The 25,664-nt window shown below is 32.3% G+C and overlaps 1 protein-coding gene across 2 annotated transcripts; it reads left to right on the top strand.

Moving 5' to 3' along the window:
* The first annotated feature begins 352 nt into the window (after positions 1 to 352).
* On the top strand, positions 353 to 6,115 carry LOC108346297 (probable protein S-acyltransferase 16). 2 transcript variants are annotated; one of them, XR_001833797.2, is made up of 8 exons: positions 421 to 900; positions 3,059 to 3,151; positions 3,232 to 3,333; positions 3,645 to 3,725; positions 3,812 to 3,910; positions 3,999 to 4,094; positions 5,474 to 5,677; positions 5,751 to 6,115. XR_001833797.2 is itself a non-coding variant. In XM_017585335.2 (7 exons), exons 1-7 carry the CDS (start codon positions 616 to 618, stop codon positions 5,582 to 5,584), a joined length of 867 nt encoding a protein of 288 aa, XP_017440824.1. In that variant the 5' UTR covers positions 353 to 615; the 3' UTR covers positions 5,585 to 6,115. The 2 variants fall into 2 exon arrangements, 1 of the variants encoding a protein (XP_017440824.1); XM_017585335.2 differs by having other exon boundaries at positions 353 to 900; positions 5,474 to 6,115.
* The last annotated feature ends 19,549 nt before the right edge of the window (positions 6,116 to 25,664 follow it).

The following is a 25,664-nucleotide window of genomic DNA, read 5'->3' as shown; positions in this document are numbered from 1 at the left end:
AAATTTATATTTCAAAAATTTGTTTTTAAATAATTTTATTTAAACTTTTGAAAAATATCAATAGATATACGAAGAAAATTGTATATATTCTTTATAAACTTAATGGGACTTTTTTCTTTGACGAAACAACGGGAACACATCATAGCTTACCGGTTCTCTTGCCATATGTTTTTTAAATATCCACCTTGTAAAAAGTTATAAACCATAACGCTGTAGCGAAATGTCACACATCAGCTGAAATTAAAATATTTAATTAAAATATCATTGAACAAAAGAAATATAGTTAAATTTTTATTAAAATTATATAAATTATTTATTTTGTGTTTTTAAAATCAAACACCTTAAACCACATATTTTAATTAGAAACAGAAATTGGACAGATATAGAATAGAGAAACAGAGAGAAGTTATTATATTTGTTTGAATGTATAAATTGACGTTGTTGTTATAGCTGTTGCCAAATCGGTAAAGGAGGTAAAATTGAAGGCAAAGCTATTGTCTGGAATTCTCTCGCAACCCAACCAACTAACCTCCGAATTCAAAGCGCTCTCTCTCTCTCGTTCCCGGAGACGCCGTCGTTTTGGCTTAGCCGGCGGCGCCTCCGCCTCTCCCCTCGATGGCCGCCGACAAAGGGAAGCCCTTCAACTTCTCGCTCCCTGTGAGCGTCGTCGTTTTGGCCATCGCATACATTTACGTCTCCACCGTCTTCGTCTTCATCGACCGCTGGCTCGGCCTCTTCTCCTCCCCGGGGATCATGAACGCCACGGTCTTCACCGCGCTCTCCGCCGTCTGCGGCATCACCTACCGCGCCGCCATCACTACGGATCCGGGTCGCGTCCCCGCCACTTACATCCCCGACGTCGAAGACGCCGAGAGCCCCATCCATGAAATCAAACGCAAGGTCTTCTTCGCTTCTTTGTCATTTAATTTAAAAAATAAAAATAATGGCTTTTGCGTTTGGGGGATTCGTTTGTCGTTCATTGTTGCTTGTTTTGTTTTGTGTTCGACATGTTTGTTTTGATGCTGCATTGTTAGGTGCTTGAATTTAATGGATTCTCTTGTGGTTGAAACTTAGCTTGGTTGCATAGGGGTTTGTTGTTCGTGTTGTTTTGTGATCTGGTGGTTGCGGAAGGAGTGGCATTTTGTAGCTTCGTTTTGAGGCCTAGCAAATCGCTTTAGGCGTGTGTGTGTGTTTGTGTGTGGTGCTGTTACAAGATAGGGTATTTGGAGCTTTGTTGTCAGTAAGAGAGTTTGAATACGTACAACGAAGGTCCCCTGAAGCACCTGTGAAAAAAATTTGAAAATGGTATAGTTTGTAGTCCTCTTAGAAGAGGAGGAGAGAGAGGTAACAAACGACATTCGCAAAAAGTGATCAATAGAGATCGCATGATGAATAACATTCCTGAAAATTTGAGTTTTAGTCGAGTTGAATAGTGTCGTGTGATTCATGTAGCCAACTTGACCTTGGGATGAACCTTGTTGTTTTTGGCTGGAGAGTTTAGTGGTTTTGTTGATGGTTTGTTGATGTCTAGAATGAATGGTTTTCCTAATCAGCTGTGACTATTGATTTGGAAACAAAATTGATTTCAAGATGATTAGATTGGGTAGGATCTAAAATTTGTAGTCTTTTTCTTATAATCTGATATATATTGTTTAGCAGACTAAGTTTTTTACACTCCACTCTTTGGATTTGGTTACCAAGAGGTTAAATGCTTAAGCTATGGTGCTCTTGCATTGTCTAAATACTGTATGTAAACTGGCATTATAATTTGAAAATATGCTTGAATACTGTATATACATTGGGCAGGAACTAAAATATGTAGTCTTTTTCTTATGAACTTATGCATTTTGTTTGGCAGGCCAAATTTCTTCCTCCCCGTTTTGTATTTAATTTCCAAGAGGCTAAATGCAGCTATGGTGCTTTTTTATTGTCTTGAATACAGTCTATAGACTGGCATTATAATTTTAAAATATGCTTGCTTTGGTGGAATATAGCACATCAAAACCTACTCATTTTAAAGTATACTATATTATACATTGTTGTCTTCCTTTGAATTATACTGTCTCTTACTATTAACCAACATCTCATTACCATATTCTTCAAACTTGAGTTAACTCCTAGAACTTACAGGTATACAATCTCAGGTCTTAAGATAGGGAATTAAATGATTTGTCTTAAACTCAGGTAAAGTTGCTGGTTTGAAGGCAAGTTTATGGGTCTGGATAATTTGAACTAAGTGTCTTTCTTTATTTGTTTTCTTTTATTTGTTGCTTCGAAAGCCAAAATTTTGAGATAAAGAAAAGGGCCTTTGCTGGTTTTCACATTTGTCTGTGAAGCTTATTTTGTTCATTTGAATCATTCACATTTCACTTATGTTAATGCCTATGTCAGTTTGAATCTTCTGGTTCTATTTGCTTCTAGCCTGAGTAGTTTGGGACCCTATCTCCTCGGTTGTTGAATTTGTGTTATACAATTATCCTAGTCAAGGATGTGAAATGTGCACCTACATCTCAAGATGTAGCCACACCACGTTGAGGTTGTGGATTGCATCAGTCACAATCGATCCACAGAAATATGCAAGCAACAGCTGCAATGCAACCACAAAATCATGTTTATGTGCATGATGTTGATATTTTCCAATACCTACTTTCTCTTTACTTCTGAAGTTAGAAAAGCGATCTCTGGAGTCATGAGAACTTGATGGTTTTTCTACTTTGTATGATGATTTAAGATTGCTTTTATCCTTTGTTGAGTTGTCTTGGTCCCGTCTCTCTTCCTTTTTTTATGATTAATGTACTTATAAAGTGTATAGAACTTGTGGAGTTTGAAGTTAGGTTCTTCTGGGTTCTTAAGTGAATTTGTGTACCCAAATTTCTACATATCATACTATGTTAAGATGGCTTATTTTATTTAACAACTTTATTGAATTAATCCCATGGCTTAAAAGGATATATATTCTGATCTGCAGAAGATTCCCATAAATATTGGTTTGTATATTAATATTTGAGCGTCATGAAAAATAACTCTTCAAGTAATCTGCTGTTGTATCTGCAAGCAGGGCGGAGATTTGCGATATTGCCAAAAGTGTTCTCACTATAAGCCTCCTCGTGCACATCATTGCCGTGTTTGTAAAAGATGTGTTCTACGAATGGTATGAACGATCTAAATTATTAATCAATGTTTAACTTGGATTTCATGATAATGGCTAATCTGTTGTCACTTGGTTGTAAGGATCATCACTGCTTTTGGATAAATAACTGTGTGGGTCATGCAAACTATAAAGTCTTCTTCAATTTTGTCTTGTACTCTGTAGTTTCCTGCATCTACTCCCTGGTATGTTTGAATCTTTTTCATTATCATTATGAGTTGGTTATTATTGTGATTTCCCTGTCGTGCTTATTTGGAATGTCATTTGTATTTTCTTTTTTCAAAAGCTCTCTGTAAAAAGCTTCCAAAGAAGCAATTATTTCTCTAAAAATGGTAATCCAAACTTGTTCAAAGTTTCACTTGCATGAATGAAGTAGGTAGCCTGATTTAATTTTTCTTTCTTTCTTTCTGTATTTGTCAAAGCAAGGAGCTAGATTTGATGGTTTTGCTTGTGCTGACAATCTTTTTTCATTTCTTTGTTGGTTATTACTGTATAGGTCTTACTAGTGGGTAGTCTAGCTTATGATGGCATACAAGATGAAGAAAAAATTGGAAAAAGCTCTTTCCGTACTGTATATGTAAGCTCTGTTAAAAATGACTACATATTTTACATAAGCAAACTCAACAATTTGTTTTTCATGATTTTTTTTCTCTATTTTTGTAGGTTGTTTCTGGGCTCTTGCTGGTCCCTTTATCCATAACATTATGTATGCTTTTTGGGTGGCATATCTATCTTGTCCTACATAACAAGACCACAATAGAGGTTATACTTGATAAAAGTTTATTTAAAAACTGCTAGTTCATTTACCAGATTAATGTCAACTTTCTGAAATAAGAAATTGTGTTAACAGTATCATGAAGGAGTGAGGGCTTTATGGCTTGCAGAGAAAGGTGGGAGTATCTACAAACATCCATACGACCTTGGCCCATATGAGAATTTGACTTCTGTAAGAATTGAGGACTAATGCATTGTCTTTTTTGTTTAGTGGTTTTTCTCGGTTTTCACAAAGAAACATGTAATATGATATTTTGTGTTTACACTCATTGACAATCGTATGCATTTCTTTAGGTTTACTAAGAAATGTATGTTTTAAATATTGCCTAATATAGTGTTAACTGTTAAGGAAGCTAAGATATCTTATTTATATATAGATGATCTTAAGATTCTAGCATTGATATCCAGAATTCATTTTGGTTTGAACTGGTTTTTCCCTAACAGTTGTTACCACACATTGTTTTTGAAATAAGCTATGTTTCTCTTGCCTTTAGTGTGTGGATTCAATTTAGTTATCAGGGATTGCAGTTTATCAAGCTATGCTAATAACATAAGATTATTTATTGGTTTGTGACCGAATTCAACACTCAACTAAATGGTTCATAAGTTGTTTTGTAAGGATAGACCCTGGCTGTGCTTCAGCAACAATGCTGAAACATGATTCCATTATCATACGCAGAAGTTTAAATCTTTTAATAGAAGAATAGTGGCAGTAATGATAAAAAATCTTGACCTTATGGTCATTAAAGCTGTAATATATTCACCCTAAATCTAGGCTGTTTGGTGATGACTTTTGAAGGGTTTTATCAGCCATTGCATTGCGGTTTGCAGTATTTCTGCAAGTGATATTATAATTGCAATTACGGCCACTTTTACCAACTATTTTCAACAATCTCAATACTGGTTTAAGGTTTAGGGTATACCACCTAACTGGAACTGATAATGTGGGACTATATATTATACTTAACGATACTCTGAAAGGTGAAAATGATAGATGATACAGTGTGTTTATTTGTGAGTAAAATTTGTTTGATTGTCTCCATGGATGAGTTCTGGTTCTTTGATTGTTGACATGTGCAATGCCCTCACCACCACCTCTCTTCCCCTTTTCTTTATTTTTTTTTTTGAAACTGATAGAACTGTGAATAGGGTCCAAGTGATTGAGGAAGGCCCATGGTGTGAAGAGTGTCTGTGAGGAGGAAAAACAGAGAGAAAGAGTATGGATGAGGTGGCAAATGATGTAACAGAGTTACTGAACGTGAGTGTAGGACATACAAGAAATGATTTGAGAGAGGGTTCATCCTTGGGATCCTGAAATTCCTGCTATGGACAGAGAGAGTGCTATTCTCTCTTTAGGAGTTTAGTTCTATAGCACTAGGAGTCATTTCCCTTTGTATTTTATGTTATCTGAAAATAATACGGATCAGTCCCTATTGTTATTGCATTGTTTTTCTGTCGGGTGTTTTTCTTTTTCTATCATAAACGAAACTGGAAGCTCCATGTACGAACTACGGATTTGAGTTTCTTAGTTTCTGTTTAATTGCTCTGCAGGTTTTGGGACCGAATATCCTTAGGTGGCTGTGGCCTTCTGCAAACCATATAGGCTCTGGACTTAGGTTCAACACCATCTATGATCTCCCAAAAGGTTCAACATCCAAATGAGATTTTGGCATTGCTTTGCAGTGGCCATATGCAATGCTATTCGTGTTAACCCTTGTTATGAATAGTTTGAATGATGACAATACTGAATGACTGGTAATGTTCTATCTCTAGTCCAATACAAAGTTGCTTTTCTTGATGACAATGACCCACAATTGCTGAAGTGTAGGTGGTCAAGAGCTGCTTGCTGCATATAATTGATGAAATTGACTACACAATGTGAATGCCCTTGTGGATATTTTTCTTTTTCTTTTTCCTTCATTGCTTTGCCCATTTTCTAGGCACAGAATAGACTTTTTTTCTTGCTTTCCCCTTCTTCCGGTCTTGTTACGGTTTGGATGATGTGGGGTTACAGCTGTAGAGTTCTGCGGATAAACCTATTGTACAAATAGAATTTCTGAAACAGGCAAGGAAGTGCCTAAAGGGATTCCTTAACCCGTTTGAAGTTGTACTTCTGTATTCTAGAACTGTATTTCTGTACCTTGGGTTAAATATTTGTATTATCCATTTTTTAATACACATTTATTTTTTGCATTTTGATAGTTATACCTATTTTTTTCGTTATTTATGTCAACTAGTTCATCCCACGTGGGGGGGATATGAACAGGGTTCTACTCCTTGCTTTCTTTGCGGGTGTTGCAACAGCAGGTGTATCTATGAATGCAACCTAAGCACCAGTTAGTTGTATTGTTGAATTGTCATTGTTGTTCGGCATTGTTGGGTTTAGTCTTCAAAAACATTAATTTTGGTAGTTGCAGTACTGTGGCAAATAACCATTCTTTCGTACTACATTGAACATGGCACTAGCAAATCTGTGACATCCTGAGATGTATTGTTGGACAGTGTCTGTCGTAAGCATAGAGGTCATAGGTAAGTAAGCAATCGCTTCCATCCATTACAAAGTATGATGCAAGTTCAAGCATTCATGATGCAAATTAGAAAAAAGGTGCACCAAGAGTTTCAAGAAAGAGATTTGGTGCTCAAAATCCACACTCACAAAAAACACTGCGGAAGGAAGGAGTAGAGATCGGAAATTAAAAGGTGTTTTTGTCATTTCCCAATAATTCAGAAATTTTTTACAAATTGCTGCATCCACCATCAGCGAAGACACCTAATTTTATCCGCATATCTCGATTGAAGCCTGCAAAGGAGAGCATAAGCAACCTTGCACTTCCATGAATATTAAAATTTCTGTTGTACAAGCCAGAATCAAAAAGTGACTTCTGAAATGTATAATCGAAGGTAATTCTTTTTTTGCTGAAAAGAAATTTCTGGGTTATGCTGCAACCAAGAAGCTGTATTTTAACTTTCCAACTTTCAAAAATTATTTTTGACTTTTTGATTTTAGTTACAATTCGAAAGTAAAATATAATTTTGGCATAATCCAATAATTTTTTCTTTCTAAGAAAAGAAACTTTTGAATTAAGCTATAATAAAATTATCTTTAATTTTTTAATTGTGCAATTTAATTTCTTATTTTTTTTCAAAAAAAATGATTTCTAAATTGTGAAATTCAGAAGTAAAAAATCATTTTAAATTTATGTAATTAATAGGCTTTTCAAATTATACATCCGATGTCATTTTTTATTTATGGATTACACAATGCAAACAAGATAAAAGAGAAAATTTTATATTTATAGGAATTGAGGACGAAAATACAAAGGTGTTGGAAGAAGAGGGGTGCTTTTAGTTTTGGAGTTGATGCCGTTTGTCCATAAGGGTGAAGCACATACGTGAAAAGAAATTTTAGCATGAGCATTTCTATTGTGGCATTAGGCCACGTGGTAAAAAAAGAAAAGAGAAATGAGTAAAGGAAAAGAGCGCACCAGAAACAACAAGGGAATTTTTGACATGAGTTGTTTATTACTAAAAATATTTTAGATTTCATAAATGAGTTTGTAAAAAATTATTTTTTCTAGACATTTTCAGTGGGATTCCTTAAGTTGTTTTTTTCTCTCTGTTTTTACCAAAAAAATTGTGGTTTATAGTATCATTAAGAAATTTGTACATAACTTTGGCTAAAATTGTTTATTTTTTTAGGTATTAATTGAAGATACATGAAAATTTTAGAAAAGAGCTTAATAAAATATTATAAAATTTAAAAAAACATTAGATGTCTGATGAAGAAGCTCTTTATACAGAATTTCTTGATGATTGATATGATAGAGTGGAAGCATGAATAAGAGATGTTGAAGTGACTTGAAGTTGTGAAATTGGTGATGCATTCTTGAAGGAGGTTGGACCAACCTTAAAGGAAAAAGAAGAAATCTAGAATAGAGACTACTCAAATGAGAACGAAGAAGAGAGGCTTGCAAATTTGACAAAGTTTCTCTATATTTATCCAAGTTCTAACTCTTTACAAAGGGTGTCTCTATTTTTATACAATTCCTTAATGTCATCAAAGCCTAAAATTTGTGAACCTAGGGTAACAAACATTGTATGCCTCCTAGATAATGCATTGATTATAACATTAGTACTCATCTTCTTGTGCTTGATCATACAAGCAAATTGTTTCAAGTATTCTACTCATGTGGCATGCCTTTTGCTCACCTTTCCTTACCCTCTCAAATACTTGAGAGACTTATGATCGGTGTGTATGATAAATTATCGAGTCACCAAGTAATGCTCTCATGTTTTAAAAGCATGGATAAGGAAATATAGTTCCCTATTAAGATAGTTTAAGGTAGGTCCTCTAAGTTTCTCAGTAAAATAAGCTATAGGATGACCTCCTTGAATTAACACAGCTCCTATACCTACTCCAGATGCATCACATTCTAGGTCAAAGTTTTGGAAAAGTCAGGGAATACTAGAATAGGTGCATAAGTTAACTTAGTTTTCAAGGGGTTGATCCTATAAGTTGGCCTATTGGGAAGGCTTGCCGCAAGAACTAAGTCAATTTGGTGCTCTATTTCCTCAAAGGTGGAAAACCTCTTGGTACCTCTTTGGGAAACAAATCATCAACCTCTTTCAAAAGTTTTGGCAACCCCTTAGATAGAGATTCAAGTTCATAATTTATAAAAACGAGTGCCTCTCTGTAGTAGACAAGAAAAGTGAGGCTGTCCAAGCAAAAGGGTTTTAGAATTTTTCAAAGCTTGTGGTTGGACAACTTCTTTGGAAGGGGTACTAGGTTCCAAACCCAATTTCTTCTCTTTCCTTATTTTTCTTTTTCCCTTTTTTTTCTCCTTCTAACTTCTTTTTAAGGTTTATTTGGTCCTCTCACAATTGTTGAAGTGTGAGAGGATACAAAAGTATCTTCTTTCCCTTGTGATGGATAATTATTTTATTGGTGAGACCATCATGAAGAGTCTTCTTATCATATTGCCAAGGCCTTCGGAGTAAAATGTTTCCAACTTCCATTGGTATTACATCACAAATAATTTTATCTTCATAATTCCCAATGGAGATTGGTACACTTACTTGTTCTTTTACCCTTACTACATCATCCTCTTTAATTCACTGAAGCTTGTAAGGCTTAGGATAAGGGGTAGTAGTAAAGCCCAACTTTTTAATCATTCTTGAACTACAACAATTACAATAAGAACCACTATCTACAGTCATAGAACATGTCTTTTTTAAAACTTTACATTTTGTGTAGAGTATGTTTTCTCTTTGTGATTGTTCTACTTCAACATGTTGGCTCTCAAGAAGCCTTCTCACCATAAGTAAATCACCTTCACAAGGCAAAGTTTCCTTCTTAGAAATGGAGGTACTAGAATCACTAGTATATGAAGAACTCTCACTTTGACTTGAAATACCTGGAAAACACTAGAATGGGGTTGGATAGTGTTGTAGAAATTCTTTTTCGTCAAAAGATAGTTTAACACCTTGTTAAAGATTAAACAATTTATATAAGTTGCTAAATACTTGAGTTAAAAGGTTATGTTCAAACTACAAGTTTTGAGATAAATATTTTTCAATTGTCTAATTAAATCTCCTATAGTGTTTTGAGAAAGATAGCTCTTAATAAGAATAACATCTATGACAAGAGCTTTTCATAAATGGTTGAGATAATAAACTACTGCATAGTTTGTAAGAAAAACAATAGCAAGACTAAAGTAGAAAACACACAATTATATTATATTGGTTCACTCCACCGAACTACGTCCAATTCTCCCTAAGACCTCTTAGAGGGTTCCACTATAATCTTCAACAAGATTACAACTGAGTATTCGCACCACTCTTGGTATCACCTAGTTAATCTTAGTAACCCTCGTTACTTTGACTAGAACTGAGTTTCACCCACTCCTGGTTGAGCAATATTCTTCATCACTCTTGGTATCCCTAAACAATCCCGATATCTTCCTGATATGTTGTCTAGTTAAGTTTCACTCGCTTCTGGTTTCCATTAGGCAAACCCGTCTAACTACAGTTTAACCCCACCGAGTTAAGCATTAAGTGTTTGGTGACTTGCTCTAGGAATTCCTGGATAGTCCATCACGAGCAATGTAGGGAGCTAAGCTACACGAACTTAGGTTCAGTTTCACATGTGCAGGGGCAGAGGAGGTGTCATGGTGTTTGAAGGTTGATTTATGGTGAGTATGTGGTGGATTTAGAAGGCCCTCTAACGAAGGAAGGAAGTTGGAGATGAAGGAGAAAAGAGTAATCTCGGGTGACTTAAAAGCAAAAAGGTGTTGGAGTGATTTCAACAGTATAACAATTCACTGCATACAAAACTGAAGATACAAAGGGGTGGGGTGCTGAATTTATAAGCAGGGTACGTTGAGTGCTGGTTGGATGAAATCCTAAGGAGGCTTCTAATCTCCATGGGCATGGGTTGACTGGTCTAGGACCATTAGCTGCCAATTGAATTTGAGGAATAACACCTTGGAGTCTTTGGATGGGTATTCTGACTCTTCTTGAAGCTTTCTTGCTATATTTCTAGTAATTGGGCCTTGATTGGAGTTTTGGCTTGGGCCCAAATCACCATTTCCTTCCTCTTGAGAAGGATTTGTCCTCAAATCTAAAAATTCATCCTCACTATCATAATCACATGTAAAAAGGCGAAGTTCAACAACATTAAAAGTGGAATGAACTCCATAATCCTCTAGAAAGTTCAATTAATATGCATTGTCATTGACCTTCCTAAGAACCTTGAAAGGACCATCTCCTTTATGATTTAGTCTAGACTTCCTTTGAGTTAGAAATCTATCTTTTTGAAGATGAACCCAAACTAAATCTCCTTCCTTGAAGATTATTTCTTTCCTTCCCTTATTTTTATATTTAGTGTATATCTGAGTTTGGTGTTGAATTTGAATCTTAGTCCTCTCATGTAGATCTTTTATGAATTTTGATTTTGATACCCCTTCTTTATAAATAAAATCAAAAGAAGTAGGAAGAGGTATCAAATCCAAAGGAGTGAGTGGATTAAAACTATAGACAACCTCAAAAGGAGATATCTTAGTAGTTTTATGAATTACTCTATTATATGCAAACTCTACAAGGGAAGGTACTCATCCCAAGATTTATGGTTACCCTTCAAGATTACTCTCAATAAAGTAGATACAGATCTATTCACTATTTCAGTTTGACCATTTGTCTGTGGATGACAAGTAATGGAAAAAGAAAGCTTAGTCCCTAATCTAGACCATAAGGTCCTCCAAAAGTGACTAAGGAATTTAGTATCCCTATTCGAAACAATTATGCGAGGTAAACCATGAAGTTTAACCACATCTCTAAAGAATAATTTAGCAATATTGCTTGCATCATCTACTTTGTGGCATGGTATAAAATGAGCCATTTTACTAAAATGATCTACTACCACAAAAATAGAATCAAAACCCCTAGAAGTTTCTGGAAGTCCTAAGGCAAAGTCTATGCTAATTTCCTCCCAAGGGGTTAAAGTAATAGGTAAGGAAATATAAAGGCCATGAGGCATTGCTTTAGATTTGGATTCTAAACAAGTAATGAATCTAAAACAATGTCTTCTAAGGCTAAAAGAAGAAGCTAAAAATGTGATCCTTTTACAAGACTAGAAACTTGAAATCCCATCTTCCCCTTCCATCTTCTTGACCATTAGAGGTTTAATGTCTTCTAAGGTTTAAAGAAAAGCAAGAATAAACTTGAAAGTCCTTCTTCTACTTCCATTCTCCTAGCCTTAACTTAAGTTGATGCTCCTTAGATGGATATCCATTTAGTTCCCTAAATAGGTTTCCATCATGAAACCTTTACGAATTACTTGATATCTCTTTAGAAATAATTAAACGGTCAAATCTTATTTAAACGATAGAAATCTTGAAAAGCACATAGTTGTTCTGAACACGCATTAAAGAGCATTAAATGCACAACGTTTCAAAACAACAAAAGTCATAAGAAAAAGGACATATCTTCTTGTATGCATATCTACTTCATCTACTACATCATGTACAAGTCAAAAGTGGATGTTAGAAACAAACAAGACATTCATGGAATGTTTTCACCATCAAAAGTCGGACTGAAAAGTTCATACAACCTACTATGGTTAAAGTACTAGAAAAACATGTCTGCTTTGATAAGTTGACTTCAACCTATAGGTTCTACCTATGTGATAAGTGCATATTTATGCCCTCATTTAGCCTTTAATATTGGATTCTTAATTGGTTTTTGTACTCTAATAGAATATTTTAATTAGGATTTGTTATAATTGAGTTTATTTAGTATGAGATACAAAAAACATGTTAAAAATAGTTCTTTAGTTACATAAATGTTATGGATATTTTGAGATGTGTTAGTGCAACTGCAGCTAAGTTGAACTCATTGAGGTGTGGTAATAAACTGGGTAAAGTGTTATGAAACCTTAAAGATAAATCCAAGAATAGAAAATAATCAAGACCACAACAAATCAATCCAAGTATAACATGAAAAAGTGAAGAAATTTGGCTAAGACAAGAAGAGAGAACATGCAACAAAAATTGGATCTTGTGGTTTTCTCTACTTTTTCTACTAAAAGAGATTTGATAATTGATAAATATTTATGATTAAAGATAATTTGGGGAAAATATATCTTAAGATATTTTATATGATATTGTTAAATAATTATCTTATTTAACTATTTCAATAAATATCAAAAGATAATATTTGTCAAATCTTTTTAATCTAGCAAATATCTTGTCAAATATTTTTTGATCTCCACAACAAGCAAACATATCTTGAAGACATTGGATAATTTAGAAGATAATTTGAGAAGATTAAATTATCATAAAGAAGATTACAACAATAGAAAAGTCTCAAATAATGCCTAATCCAATTTCTAAGAGACTTAGGAAAACACATTAGGGAAGCTTAGGAACTCTTTTGGGGATCAAATTTGTTCTCTGTCTCTTCTCCCATAATCTCCACCCTCTTTTCTTCGATTTTCATGTTATTTCTACACTCCATGGAGTGTTAAGCCTTTGTGGTTGATTCTGATGTAATTTCTTAACTCGATTATGAGGTGAGATGAATGAATTTGTTTGTGCTTTTGATTCTTGTTGTGATTTATTTTTATCTATGTATTTTGCTTCTTAATCAAGTAAAAGTAATGATTTTTACATTATAGCAATTTAGCATGGTGTTAAATCTACATAACATGTCAATCATTTGAGTCTAAGCGTTTTTAATTTTAATTGAGAATTTACTTTGATTAAAGTTAGAAACTTTCATGTGATTAAATGAGTTTTTGCTAATAATTGAGAATATACTTTGATTAAAGGTGAAAACTTTAACAAGAATTAATCAAGAATGTACTTTGGTTAATGAGATTTTTACTTGATATAAGAGGTAAAAGAATAGACATGATTAGGCATAATAATATTTAATTGAGAATGTACTTTGGTTAAATTTACTATGATTAATCTACAAAGTTCTTGCTTTTAATTGAGAATGTACGTTAGTTAATAGTGAGAACACCAACAAATTAATTGAGAATTTACATGGATTAATTTGAAAATCTAACACAATAATTAATTGGACAATAATCTTTAGATAACCAATGATGAATCTTATTTTGAAAAAAGAGTGAAATCAACCTATTTTTTTTTATCCATTATTTTTATCTTTTTACATCTATTTATAAAATTCTTTCTTTCTATCTTTTGTTACTTCCTTCTTTAATTTTTTTCTTTATCTTTATCTTGTTTATTATTTTACTAGCCCTTTTGCATAATTTTTATAAGAACTAATTTTTTAAAAATAAATTATGTGCTCGTTGAGAGATGACTTAGGATTGAATTTACCATTTCTATTCTGTTGGCTACTGTGTTAGTAATATTGAAATTGCTATAGTTTGGTAGTATTAATTTGATCGCATCAAAGACAATGTAAACATAAAAAACAAGCACTATGAAAAGGCTATGAAGATCCAAAGATAAAAAATAAGCACTATCTAATAGATATTTTCTCAAGAAGCATATAAATAGAAGATCCTTTAAGAGAAGATCAAGAGAATAAGCACACGAACAATGTAAACAATATTTGAAGTAAAACTCATATTAGTGAAAGAATATATTCTCAAGCTTCATAGAACAATAAGCTTTTGTAACAATAGAGAAAATTATGCAAAGTCTATTAGATTGAATTATATTGTAGACACATCCTCTTTGTGAGAGTTATCGTGTAAGACTTGTAAACAATTTGATTGATTGCACATTTTGAAGAGATTTCAAACACTTTTTTATTAACTCAGTTGAGTTAAACGATTACTAGGCAGTGTAGAAGATTGATACCATGCTTGTCTAGTGGAAACCAGGAGTGGATGAAACTCAATTCTAGGTAGTGTATCACGTTGATACTAGAATTGTCTAGTGGAAACCAAGAGCATGTGCAACTCAATTCTAGGTAGTGTATAGGGTTGATATCGGATTGTCTAGTGGGAACCAAGAGCGGGTGAAACTTAACTAGGCAGCGTATCAAGAAGATACCAAGATTGTCTAGGGATAGCAAGAGTTATGAAAAATTCTACACAACCAGGAGCGAGTGATACTCAGGTCTATTCAGTGTAACATGTGTTACAAGGATTGACTAGTGTAACCAGGAGTGGTGCTAATACTCAATTGTAACCTCATTAAAAATCTAGTGGAACTCTCTAAAAGGTCTTAGAGGAGAAGTAGATATAATTAGTTGAGTGAACCAGTATAAAAATAATTGTGTGTTTATTGCTTTATTTTTGCAAAACATATTATTTACAAACACTACATATGCTTGGAAAGTTAATTATTGATAAACACTCTTGTCATCACACATCATTATATTTAAAGAGAGTTCTTCTTTAAAAACACTGCAATAGCTTTGCTAAAACACTTGAAAAATATTTTATCATTGAATGCGTGGTTTATACAGTACTTTACAAGTCAAGTGTCTAACAACCTATGTAAACCATTTAATCTTCAATAAAATTAATAAACGTCCTTTTGACAAAATGTTTTCTAAAATACTATTCAACTCCTCCTTATAGTGTTTATGTTTTTCATTTATGTCACAAGTCTATCTTAATTTGGTTAGTCATTGCATGGCACAGATACATGCCAATGCATATAGGAAAAGCTAAAAAAAACATAATAGAAATGTAAACAAGTATTAAGGAAAAAATGGTAATTAAGTTGATAATGAGTTAACTTTCCACTCAAATCTCTCCACTTACAAAAAATCACTCTCTCCCACACTCCCCGAATCTGTCATTGCGAATACTCCCAAATCAAGTTATACAAATAAGACTTACTTGAATTTTCATCATGTGCTACGTTAAATATGTAAAAACAACATAGACTTAATTCTAACAAAACAATCAAACTTTCGCCTCTTTTTCTCTGTAAATCCACTTTAATTCACTCTCCCATATCCACTTCCAAAAATAAACATAAACAGAAGCCAAAGGTCATCTAGGTACATTTATTTCATTACACTTTCTTCATCAACAAAAATATACCATTAGGGTTATATTTATATATATATATATAATTTTATTATTTCATAAATAAAATATACTATTTTATTTATTTCATATCTATAATTAAAGTATTTAAATAATAAAAACATTGTATATATGCAAGGAAAAACACTAATAGATTTTTTTAAGGAAACTTTCTAACAAATCTCTTTAGGAAATTTTTCAATAAAAGATTAACGTAACATATTTTAAAAAATTAACAACATAAAAATGTACAATATTTTTAATTATTAATATATTTAAAAGAATACTTGCTGCTTTTTAATCCACCCCCAAGCAAGTGGCTGAAGGAACAGACGCTACGATGGAATCTGGGCCATTCAGTCTTTTGACTGCAACTCACTATCTTTGACTGATGAGATCTTTGTCTTTGTCAGAACCTTGTGCATCATCATACAGATTTAGCATTTTTGTCAAGAATAAGAACAAAACCGTGTGTTATATATATATATATATATATATATATATATATATATATATATATATATATATATATATATATATATATTACAATAAAATATCTAAATAATAATTCATTTTAATAACAAAAAACAAATAATCACTATAGTAATTAATTTATAAACTAAAAATTATTGTTAACTAAAATAATATTTAAATTGGTCTCTAAATTTGTTACTGTAGTAAATTAATTTTTAAATTAATTACTAATATTAATTAAAAAGATTTTGGTTAGTAAACAACTTGGTTTCTAATTAATTAATGACTTAAATGCTTACTTCGTCGTCGCCTGAATTTCTATTTAATACTCAGTTTTAAAAATGTAGACATTTGGTTCCTATGTTTTCAAATTTGTATCAATTTAGTCCTATCCGTTAAGTTGGTAGAAACAACGTTAACTTCACGCTTATGTGGCTACACTTTTTTTCTTTCTCATCTGCTCTTCCTGTCACTTTTTTCTCTCTCTCTCTTTTCTATTTCTCTCACTGTTAACTACCTACCACCTTTTTCTCTCTCTTCCACCATTAACTCATGTTCTTCCTGCCACCATTAAGTACCATAAATTGCACTTTCTCTTCTTAGTTTAAAGTACCATACTTCCATTTCCCTCCTCTCCTTTTTTGAATCTCATCAAAAAGGGTTGAGGAAGAAGTAGAATTGGAGGAGGCACCAACGATCGGAGTATTGCTTTGAATTCCCTTCGTCGCCTTCTTAGTGGGAGACCTCATATGCCCAAACAAGGACTTCCTGGAAGAAAATGTCTCATGTGCCCACCAAGAGCTTTACCCGAACTGAAACCTTTGTTGTAGATATTGCATGTGAAAGAACGAATCTCATTACGTGAAAGAACGAATCAAACCAAACTCGTAACCATTTTACAGATCTCTCTGGTCACCTTCATCGTTCTGCTACAGTAACCGTTCGGCCAATACCCAAATACCATTCGGTCTTTCATTTGTTTCCCTTCTATTACGTTGTTTTGTTGATCGCCATTACCACTTCGTTCGGTTCTTCATATATTTGGTCATACTACCGTTCGGTCTCATCCGCCTTCCCTGACCGTTCAGTCTCATCCACCCTCGGACTCATTCATACATCCACCTTCCGTGACCGTTCGGTCTCATTCATACATCCGCCTTTCGTGACCGTTCAGTCTCGTTTGGTCTCATTCGTACATACGCAGCCACAAGCTCCCAATGCCACTGTTCTGGATCGCTCTCCAAAATTACACCCACCAATACGACATTCATTCGTCTTGCAACCTCCCTTCCTCTTTCATTTCTCTCTCCTGCAACAACATCACCACCAGATGCCAAAGCTTTGTCCAACTTGGATTCCCATCACAAACAATACCATTGATTGCAAGACTATTGCTTCTATCTATGCTACTTCCTTCTCCAACCTGCAAGACCCCAGAACTGTTGATTGTCTGTTCAACTTTGGTTTTCCTTCTTCGGTTTCAACTGGTAAGCGTCGAAACATTCTTCTTGTTGGTCTTTGGTTTTTTTTTGGGCTTACTTTAGATTGAAGCAAAAGAAGAAGGATATTTGTAAAACTGAGATGGTTTTGGGTTCTGGGTTGGATTCTATGAACTAGACTACTACTTTGAATAATGAGTGAATTTGTATTCGTAAAGATGAGCTTTGGAGGAAGAGAGAGAAAAAAAATATTAAATAAAGATATAGAAAAGATAGAAAAAGTTGGGAAATTGCAAGAAAAGCAGAGGAAAGAGAAGAAAAAGTGCAGATTCATTCGCCACATAAGCGGGAAGTTAACTCCATTTATGTCAATTTAACGGAAGGGATCTAATTGACACAATTTATACTACTTTGGAATAAAATAGAGACACTTTTAAAATCGAGTACTAAACATAAATTCACCTCTTAACATGAGGACGAAGTAACCATTTAAGCCTTAATTAATTAAAGACCAATTTAATGATCATTTCTTTAGTGACCAAAAAATCTTGTTAACTAATAATAGTAATTAATATTGAGAATAATTCATAATCAAATACAATTCTTCATTCATAATTCCTTCCTTGGACACCAACGTATGTGTTCGGTAAAACTTATGTTTGCAACATAAAAAAAAAAATGACTCGTGCCATGCTCCTTCTTAAGCGTCTTTGGTCCCTAGTCAAGACTATGTCATGAAACTATTTTAATTTAGTTTATATATTAATATCTAACTTGGTGGTTAAAATAACAGATTATTTTTTAATACTAAAATTAATCATTATATACATATTTTATATATATATATATAATATATATATATATATAATATATATAATATATGTCTGTTTTTCAAAAAGTTATTTTATTTTGAAAGTTTTATATTTTGTTTTATTTGGATGAATTTAACAACAACGGTAGGCGAGTGAAATTTACCTCATTGTCAGATTTGTTGACGAACACTCATCGTTGTCTATTATGTGATAGAGATTGACTTTCTCATCTTCTTAATCAGACTCTGAGAAGTCCATGTCTTCCCAGGTACTCATCATTGTGTTTTTTCTTGTTCTGCTTGAAAAATTTACGTTTTCTCTTTTTCTTTACAAGATTAGGACACTCATCTTTTTCTTGTTCTTTTCTTTCTTTACGGTTCCATCTTGTTGAAGCTCATGAACTTTAAGATTCCAATAAGCACCTCTAAGTTCATCCCATCAACATTATTTGAGGTCCTTAGGGCGGTGATTTGTGGTCTCCATTGCCTAGGGAGACTGCAAATAATTTTGTCAATATTATCAAAATTTTCATGTCTTACCTAACGATCTTAATTCGTTTAAGATCGTTCGAAGTCGGCTGAACATGGCTTGGAGCTCTTGTTGTCTAGCATGGAGAATAACTCATACTCTCGAGTTAGTAAACTTAACTTGTTTCTTTTGACTTTGTTTGATCCTTCATAAGTGACAATCAAGGTGTCCCACATTTCTCTTACCATTCTCAACCACATACCACATGTCGATGTGATAGGATTCAAAGAATGTTATCATTCTTTGTATTAGAAATAAAAAAGGTTGTTTCCCAACACCAAGAGGGGGGTGAATTAGTGTTTTATAAAAACTTAAAATTTTCAAATCTTTTTGAGAAATTAGAATGATATTTAAACTTTCTTGTGTTGTAAGTAAATGTGCGTGCAAAGAAAGTAAAGAGATAAGGAAAGAAAATCAAACTCTAGATTTCTATCCTGGTTCGACCTCAATGCCTACCTCCTGTCACTCTCCCAATCAACCTTATATTGGAAAGTATTTCACTATAATTATCAGAGTATTACAACAAAGGTTTTATAGAGCTCTCTCAAATGCAAAAACCTTCCAAACTCTCAACCAAATATAGAAACAAAATACACCTGCACACACAGAACCACTTGTCCTTGTTGTAGAAACCCTTTGAGAATCCCCTCTCAAAGTCCAAGAGCTCCTCACTCTTCTTCCTGAAGCGCACGTCCAGGTAAACAGCAAATCAAAGATTGCAAAAACTTCTTCTGATCAAACCAGATACACATGCAATAGTGCTAATGTGACCAGCCAATGTAGTCCACGAAAATGCCCCTCAAGAATGCCTCAAGATTCTTCACGTTCTTGATTCTTGAAGCATATGTGCAACTTGTAAATCTTTCTAAGATCAAAACTGTAGGATATAAAATTGTTAGAATGATCAAAAGTTACAGAATTACAAACAATTCGTCAATTTATAGTTATTGTCATATCAGACACAAAGAAATCGATTACGTTAGTAATGTAATCAGTTACATAAAGCATATGTAACAGCATTACAACTAACTCAACTCTTAATTGAATAATCAATTAATGTAATCGATTCACAATTAATGTTGGTCAAACATATTTAAAAATATGACCGTTAAAGCAGTTATGACAAGCATGAAATATGTTTTCAAAAGATAACAGCCTTAATTGATTACATAAAATGTGTAATCGATTAAGCTTAACACTTAGACACATTTTGAAAACTTTTCTCCTTCAAAATTTATCACAACACTTTTGAAAATGATATGTTCAAACACACGAGTTTTAATCGATTCAACAACTAATGTAATCGATTCAAACTTGTTGTTTTGCCACAGTTTAAAACATAAGTTGTCTGATGACCTTAATTGATTACTACAACATTGTAATCGATTATGTCATGCATATATGCTTTTGTGCTTATGGTTTTCATTACACGAAACATACAGTGTGCATACACAGATATAATCACATCATAATCATAATAGTATGCATAACTAACACAGTATGTCCGACATATGCATTTATCACAGTATGTGCATATAACATAGTATGCATGTACATATTCCACATATGTTTAACACAACACATAAACACTTTTATGTTGTGACATGCCAACATTCATGTGTTGTTGCTATTAATGTGTTGTCATCATCAAAAATAACATAATAGGGATTGGGTTCAACTATCACATTGCTCCCCCTATCAACACTTTGTTTTCAATAGTCAAACTTTTCCCCCTTGAACAGAGGAGGTCGGTTGACAACATATCCTTCGTTTTCCATGGCCACTAGGATCTTTTACTCAAGTTTTGTTAGGAACTCACCCTTAAGGTAATCTTTGATGCCAACTGAAATCATAGGAAAACACTAGTGTTTTTTTAAAATTCTTTTGTAAAATGGTGTCTAATAGTTTATAAAGGATATATAATTTGTAAGATGTTTAGACACTGATTTTTATAAGATGCGTTAATGGAAAACGTTTTAAAGAGAAAAGTAATAAAACACATATTTTATACTAGTTCACTCAACTTGAACTACTTCTAGTTCTCCCTTAAGAACTCTTAAGGGTTTCCACTAATCTTTAACAAGATTACACGAGTTTTACCTCTCTAGGTCTCCCCTTCAGACTAGGATCTCCTACGACTCTCACTACATAACTCATTCTACTCTACATGAGTGTGAATGATTATTAGAGTATTAGGATATCTTCTTACTTGAATCCTTACATCAATGCATGCAATAAAGTTATGCCACCATAGAATATCCCTACAAGATTCCTAGAATTACACCAAACTCATACTTTCATCCATAAACATGATTCCACATCAAATTCCCAATACCAAACAATCATCCATATTTGTGTTCATCCATACTAAGTCCATGTTCGTGTTCAATTACAACCATCATATATTTTCTTACATGCTCATATCCATTAACAAGCTCATCATCATCATCATCATAGTTTAATACATCATTATACACATCTGTATGCATCAATGAATCCATCAACAATTCTATAAAAAACCATAAAAATTCTTTTATTCCAACCCAAAACAAAACCACATAATAGGAAATGCTTTTCACAAAAATAGAAACCTAAAATAAGATAAACATAAGAGACTAATTTTTCTAACTACAGACCTCAAACCAAAGGTTTCATTAGTCAAAGTAACAATTCATGTGTCTAGAACCTGTTATCAAAATTTCAGCTCAACTCAATAGTTAATGATGCAGGAATCTCATTTTTTCCAAAATTACATAAACCAAAAAAACAGGATGGTGCCCAACATGGGAAAATTGGTGCCTGGCACTACAACCACATGAACCCACTGATTTGAGTGCGCCTAGTAGTCCAAAAGTGGTGCCCAAAACCCCTAAGTCAGTGACCATTGTCTTAGTGATGCTTGACAATGCTACAATGGCGTCCAATGGTGTATTAGTACCCAGAACTCCCTCTTTGAGCTTTGATTGAGAAATTTGACTCCTCTTTCGTTAATCCCCACTTAGTAAGCTTTCAAACACTTAAATTTTCATCTTTTTAACTCAAGCCACAATTTAACTTAAAACAAATATAATTAGCTTCGTTAACAGCTTTAACTGTCTAAAACACCTTCCACTTGACAAGATGCTCTATCTAGACATAGGGACATAAAAAGAACGATTAGGACCTATAGTAAGGATCACCGATCAACAAAGAATTATATTGATGATTCGAAAAGCACATGCAAGCAAGAAAAACCAACATGCAAGACACAAACATATTGGTCATACAAAAAGGGAAAAATAGTGACTTACTTGATTGAAGAAACTAAAAGATCCAAATTGAAGAGCTCATCAAGAGAATTACTCCTACGGTTTAAGATGATGAACGAAGGGTGAGAACTCCTAAAGAGATGTCAGATAACTCTAGAAAAGTGATTTCTTATATATGATGTGTTTTAAAATAATGAAACTTATTTACAAACTTCCTATTTATATAAATTTTTTTAATATTAAAATAATAGAATCTCATTATTTTTAAACTAGCATTAATTTTAAAATATCATTTTTTTTAAGTCCTCGTAATATATTTAATTTCTTTTAATTTATATAATTAATAGTGCATATTTTTTATTAATATAAATTGATATATATATATATATATATATATATATATATATATATAATAGCAAAAAAGTAAAAATTATTTTCTTAGAAAAGTGGTAAAATGAGGTGGATATGAATGACATGTTGGAAATTAGACTAGAAATAGTTTTAGACAACTGATTAAGGATAGTTGTGATAAATTTTCATCAAAGGAGGGGAGAAAATGATGAAAATAGATTAATTTCGTTTATAAATTAAAATCAATTTATGAATAAGTTAGTTGATAGAAATTATCTTATATATTTTCTTAGTTTTTTTCTAAATTGTGGAAAAACTATTTTAACATACAGATAAAACTTCATTATCATTATTTTTTTGTAGTTTTTTTCTTCTAAAAGTATTATGCCCAAATTTATTCAAACATTTATCTCAACTAATCTTTTAAGTGTGGAGAGGTTTAATCTTAGATAATCGTATAGAGAAGTGAACTTAGAAGATTCCAACCTACGGTAAAAAAAATTTGTTCTAAATCTTGTTGTTATTGGGCAATAAATTAAAAAAAATAATCTTTCTTACATATTATTTGCTATTTTTATTCATACAATTGTTATTATAATATACAGGAAAGTAACACTGTTTGAATTCCACACGGGTGCTTAAGGGTGATGCAGTTAGGAGATAAAAATATTAAGATCATTAACATGGTGATAGATATATTGGAATTTGCTTTTGTTGAGAACATGTAATTGGGACAAAAATGGTCCTCTTATTCCGGCAAGAAAACCATACTTTATGCTGAACATATTATAGGGTTATCCTTAACAAGTTTAAGATTCTACAACTTTTGAATTCATACAAGAATCATGGTCCCTCAAGTGCAATAGACTACTTAACACAAACTCCACCGGTAACACTTATGCACACCAATCTTAGACATGTGATGGTATCAATTCTTTGTGGTGTTTTTTACAAGGTACCTCGTCTTATTAGGAAATTCAAGCATTATTTTTGCTTCACCTATTCAATTTTACTTAAAACACAAAAACTAGTTATAACTACAACGATTATGTCAAAGGTATAAGATTATATTCACTAATAAATTCATAATACCATATTCAACTTAAAACTTTAAAATAATAAATTTGTAGATATTTTTCTTTATACTTTATTTATTTCACTCTGTATATAAGACTTTAATACACATTTAACTCTAACAATAACGATGAACTTCAATATATTGAACCACAATTAAATCAATAGGACATTGTTAAATTTGATAATTTGACAAAACAAATGCTTAATAAAACTTTTTTTAAACAAGATTTTTAATCCAAATTTCTAAATTAGTAATTATACTAGTACAAAAACAATGTTTAGTGATGCAATTGGAAGATTGTTATAAAGATATTGTTTTCAAAATCACTTTTTTAACGTTTATTACTAGGCTAAATATTTATATCTCTTAGTTAGGATTTAGTCATTTTTACTTAACGTAAAAACCTAAACGTTATGATTCAATTGTGACTAGGTTTACTTAACGTAAAATTTTGCTTTTAATATTAAATATAAAACAACAATAATTAAATAAAATAATTATTATCATATGCTCTTTATATTTACAAAATGGTATCAATTTTTAACCACAACTTGAACCATATCAGCTCTAAATTATGGTTGAAAGAAGTTTTTAATCGCTTTTAAAATCTCTTGTTCTTTTAGAATTAACAATATTCATATAAAACAAAATATATTCAATTGTTAATTCTAACTAGACTTATGACAGTTTATGCTTAGGTTATGTGTGAAAACGCCAAATGTATCCAACTTGCATGTCTTTGAATTGAAACTAAATAGTTCATATGTTACATAAAAAAGAACAGTTGTTGCAAAAAGTTTGAGCCTCAACTTATGAGAAAATATATTACTTAATTTCACTTACACAGAAGTGTGAAATGTGTTGAAAAGGATCCCACAAACTTATTTTCTGCGCAATATACAAAGGAGAAAGATATGGAAAGTGTGCATCTGAATATGGACAAAAAATCTTCATTATAAAAATTTAGAAACAAAAAGGAAAGGACGTCTATATTAATTTCTTTATAAGTAAAAATAGTTTAGGTAAAAAATAACGGGAAAAAGTTTTTTAACATTGTTTTTATGTATTTTTTTCTTGACTTAATTAAGTTTAAAATAGTTAGTAAATTTATAAACTTTCAATTGAGTTTTTATTAAAGTTTTTTTTTCATTAAATTTTGAAAAATTTTAAACTATTCAATCAAATTCTTATTATTAGTTTTTTCTGCTATAATTAGATAATGGTGATGTAATGTAAGTGTTAATAGCATAATGTGACTGTTATTTTACTTTCTCACGTTGTTTAGTCTTCGGTACATATAATTTAAGGTATGATTGCTTATTATGTTTAATACTTATGAACGCATATTGAAATTCGCATGAATTTATTAATTGCAAAAGAAGCAACCATGTTGTTGAGATAATGACATATCTATAGCTCTCAAGCATAATTAATATTCCTTTTTTTACTTCACAATCATTGTTTTTTCATCTGCGTTTTGAAGGATTTGGAACAAAAGATTTGTCTTGCAACTTGAGATTCTTATTGCCAAATGATTAGCTTATGAGAAAATCTAAAGAATCAAACCAACATTTTCTTTTCTCCTTCCGTATAAGAATACATCACAAACAAGTATAAATTGGTGTCATCATGCAAAAGACTCTCACCAAAGCAACATAGTGCATTCTATTATTAGATTATTTGCACATGTTTACAATATTTCTTTGAAGAATTGAGCTTGGTTTTCGGATGTGTTAATCTGCATCCTGAGGTGTAGATAAGTATTTTTGCTGTATCTACTCCTTGGGAAGCAGATTACCTCTTCCTTACAACCAATTTGAAATGATATATGAAAATTGATATTTTTCATTTTATCAATGGTTCAGGTAAGACTTAATTAAGTTAAGATTGAGTTGTCTACACCTTTAAGTTTAAAGTAATATTTTGTTGTATTTAGTTCTTATGATAAACATACAATATTTTTATAAGAGTATGTTATTGTACCATACAAACGCAAGACACACCACACACACATTTTATAATTTATTAGAATTTATTAGAAGTGTTTTAGGATTTCTTTTCTAAACTGTTGGTCTTTATTTTTGTTACAATCATGCCTAGGATATATGTAACACTAACATATATTCTTTTAAGCAATGAAAAATACTCTCATTACTTTCTTGTTGTGCATTTCTTTTATTAGGGTCAAACATTTTGGTCCTTTCGTTGCCTCCATCATACCTCCTAAACCCTCTTCCAAAGATGTTGATGATCCACTTAAGGCCATTCATGACCTCCTCACTTCCATGCAA

Source organism: Vigna angularis, chromosome 9 (assembly GCF_016808095.1).
Source record: "Vigna angularis cultivar LongXiaoDou No.4 chromosome 9, ASM1680809v1, whole genome shotgun sequence".
Taxonomy (NCBI): domain Eukaryota; kingdom Viridiplantae; phylum Streptophyta; class Magnoliopsida; order Fabales; family Fabaceae; genus Vigna; species Vigna angularis.
Note: the sequence above shows the minus strand (reverse complement) of the source record. Positions and strands in the feature narration are given on the sequence as shown.

Bases quoted from the DNA above. Each gene is read 5' to 3' on its own strand.
- LOC108346297 (XM_017585335.2), top strand. From the start codon at position 616: ATGGCCGCCGACAAAGGGAAGCCCTTCAACTTCTCGCTCCCTGTGAGC. The intron at 3,334-3,644 runs GTATGTTTGAAT...ATTACTGTATAG, and splicing joins TTTCCTGCATCTACTCCCTG to GTCTTACTAGTGGGTAGTCT. The intron at 3,911-3,998 runs GTTATACTTGAT...TTGTGTTAACAG, and splicing joins ATAACAAGACCACAATAGAG to TATCATGAAGGAGTGAGGGC.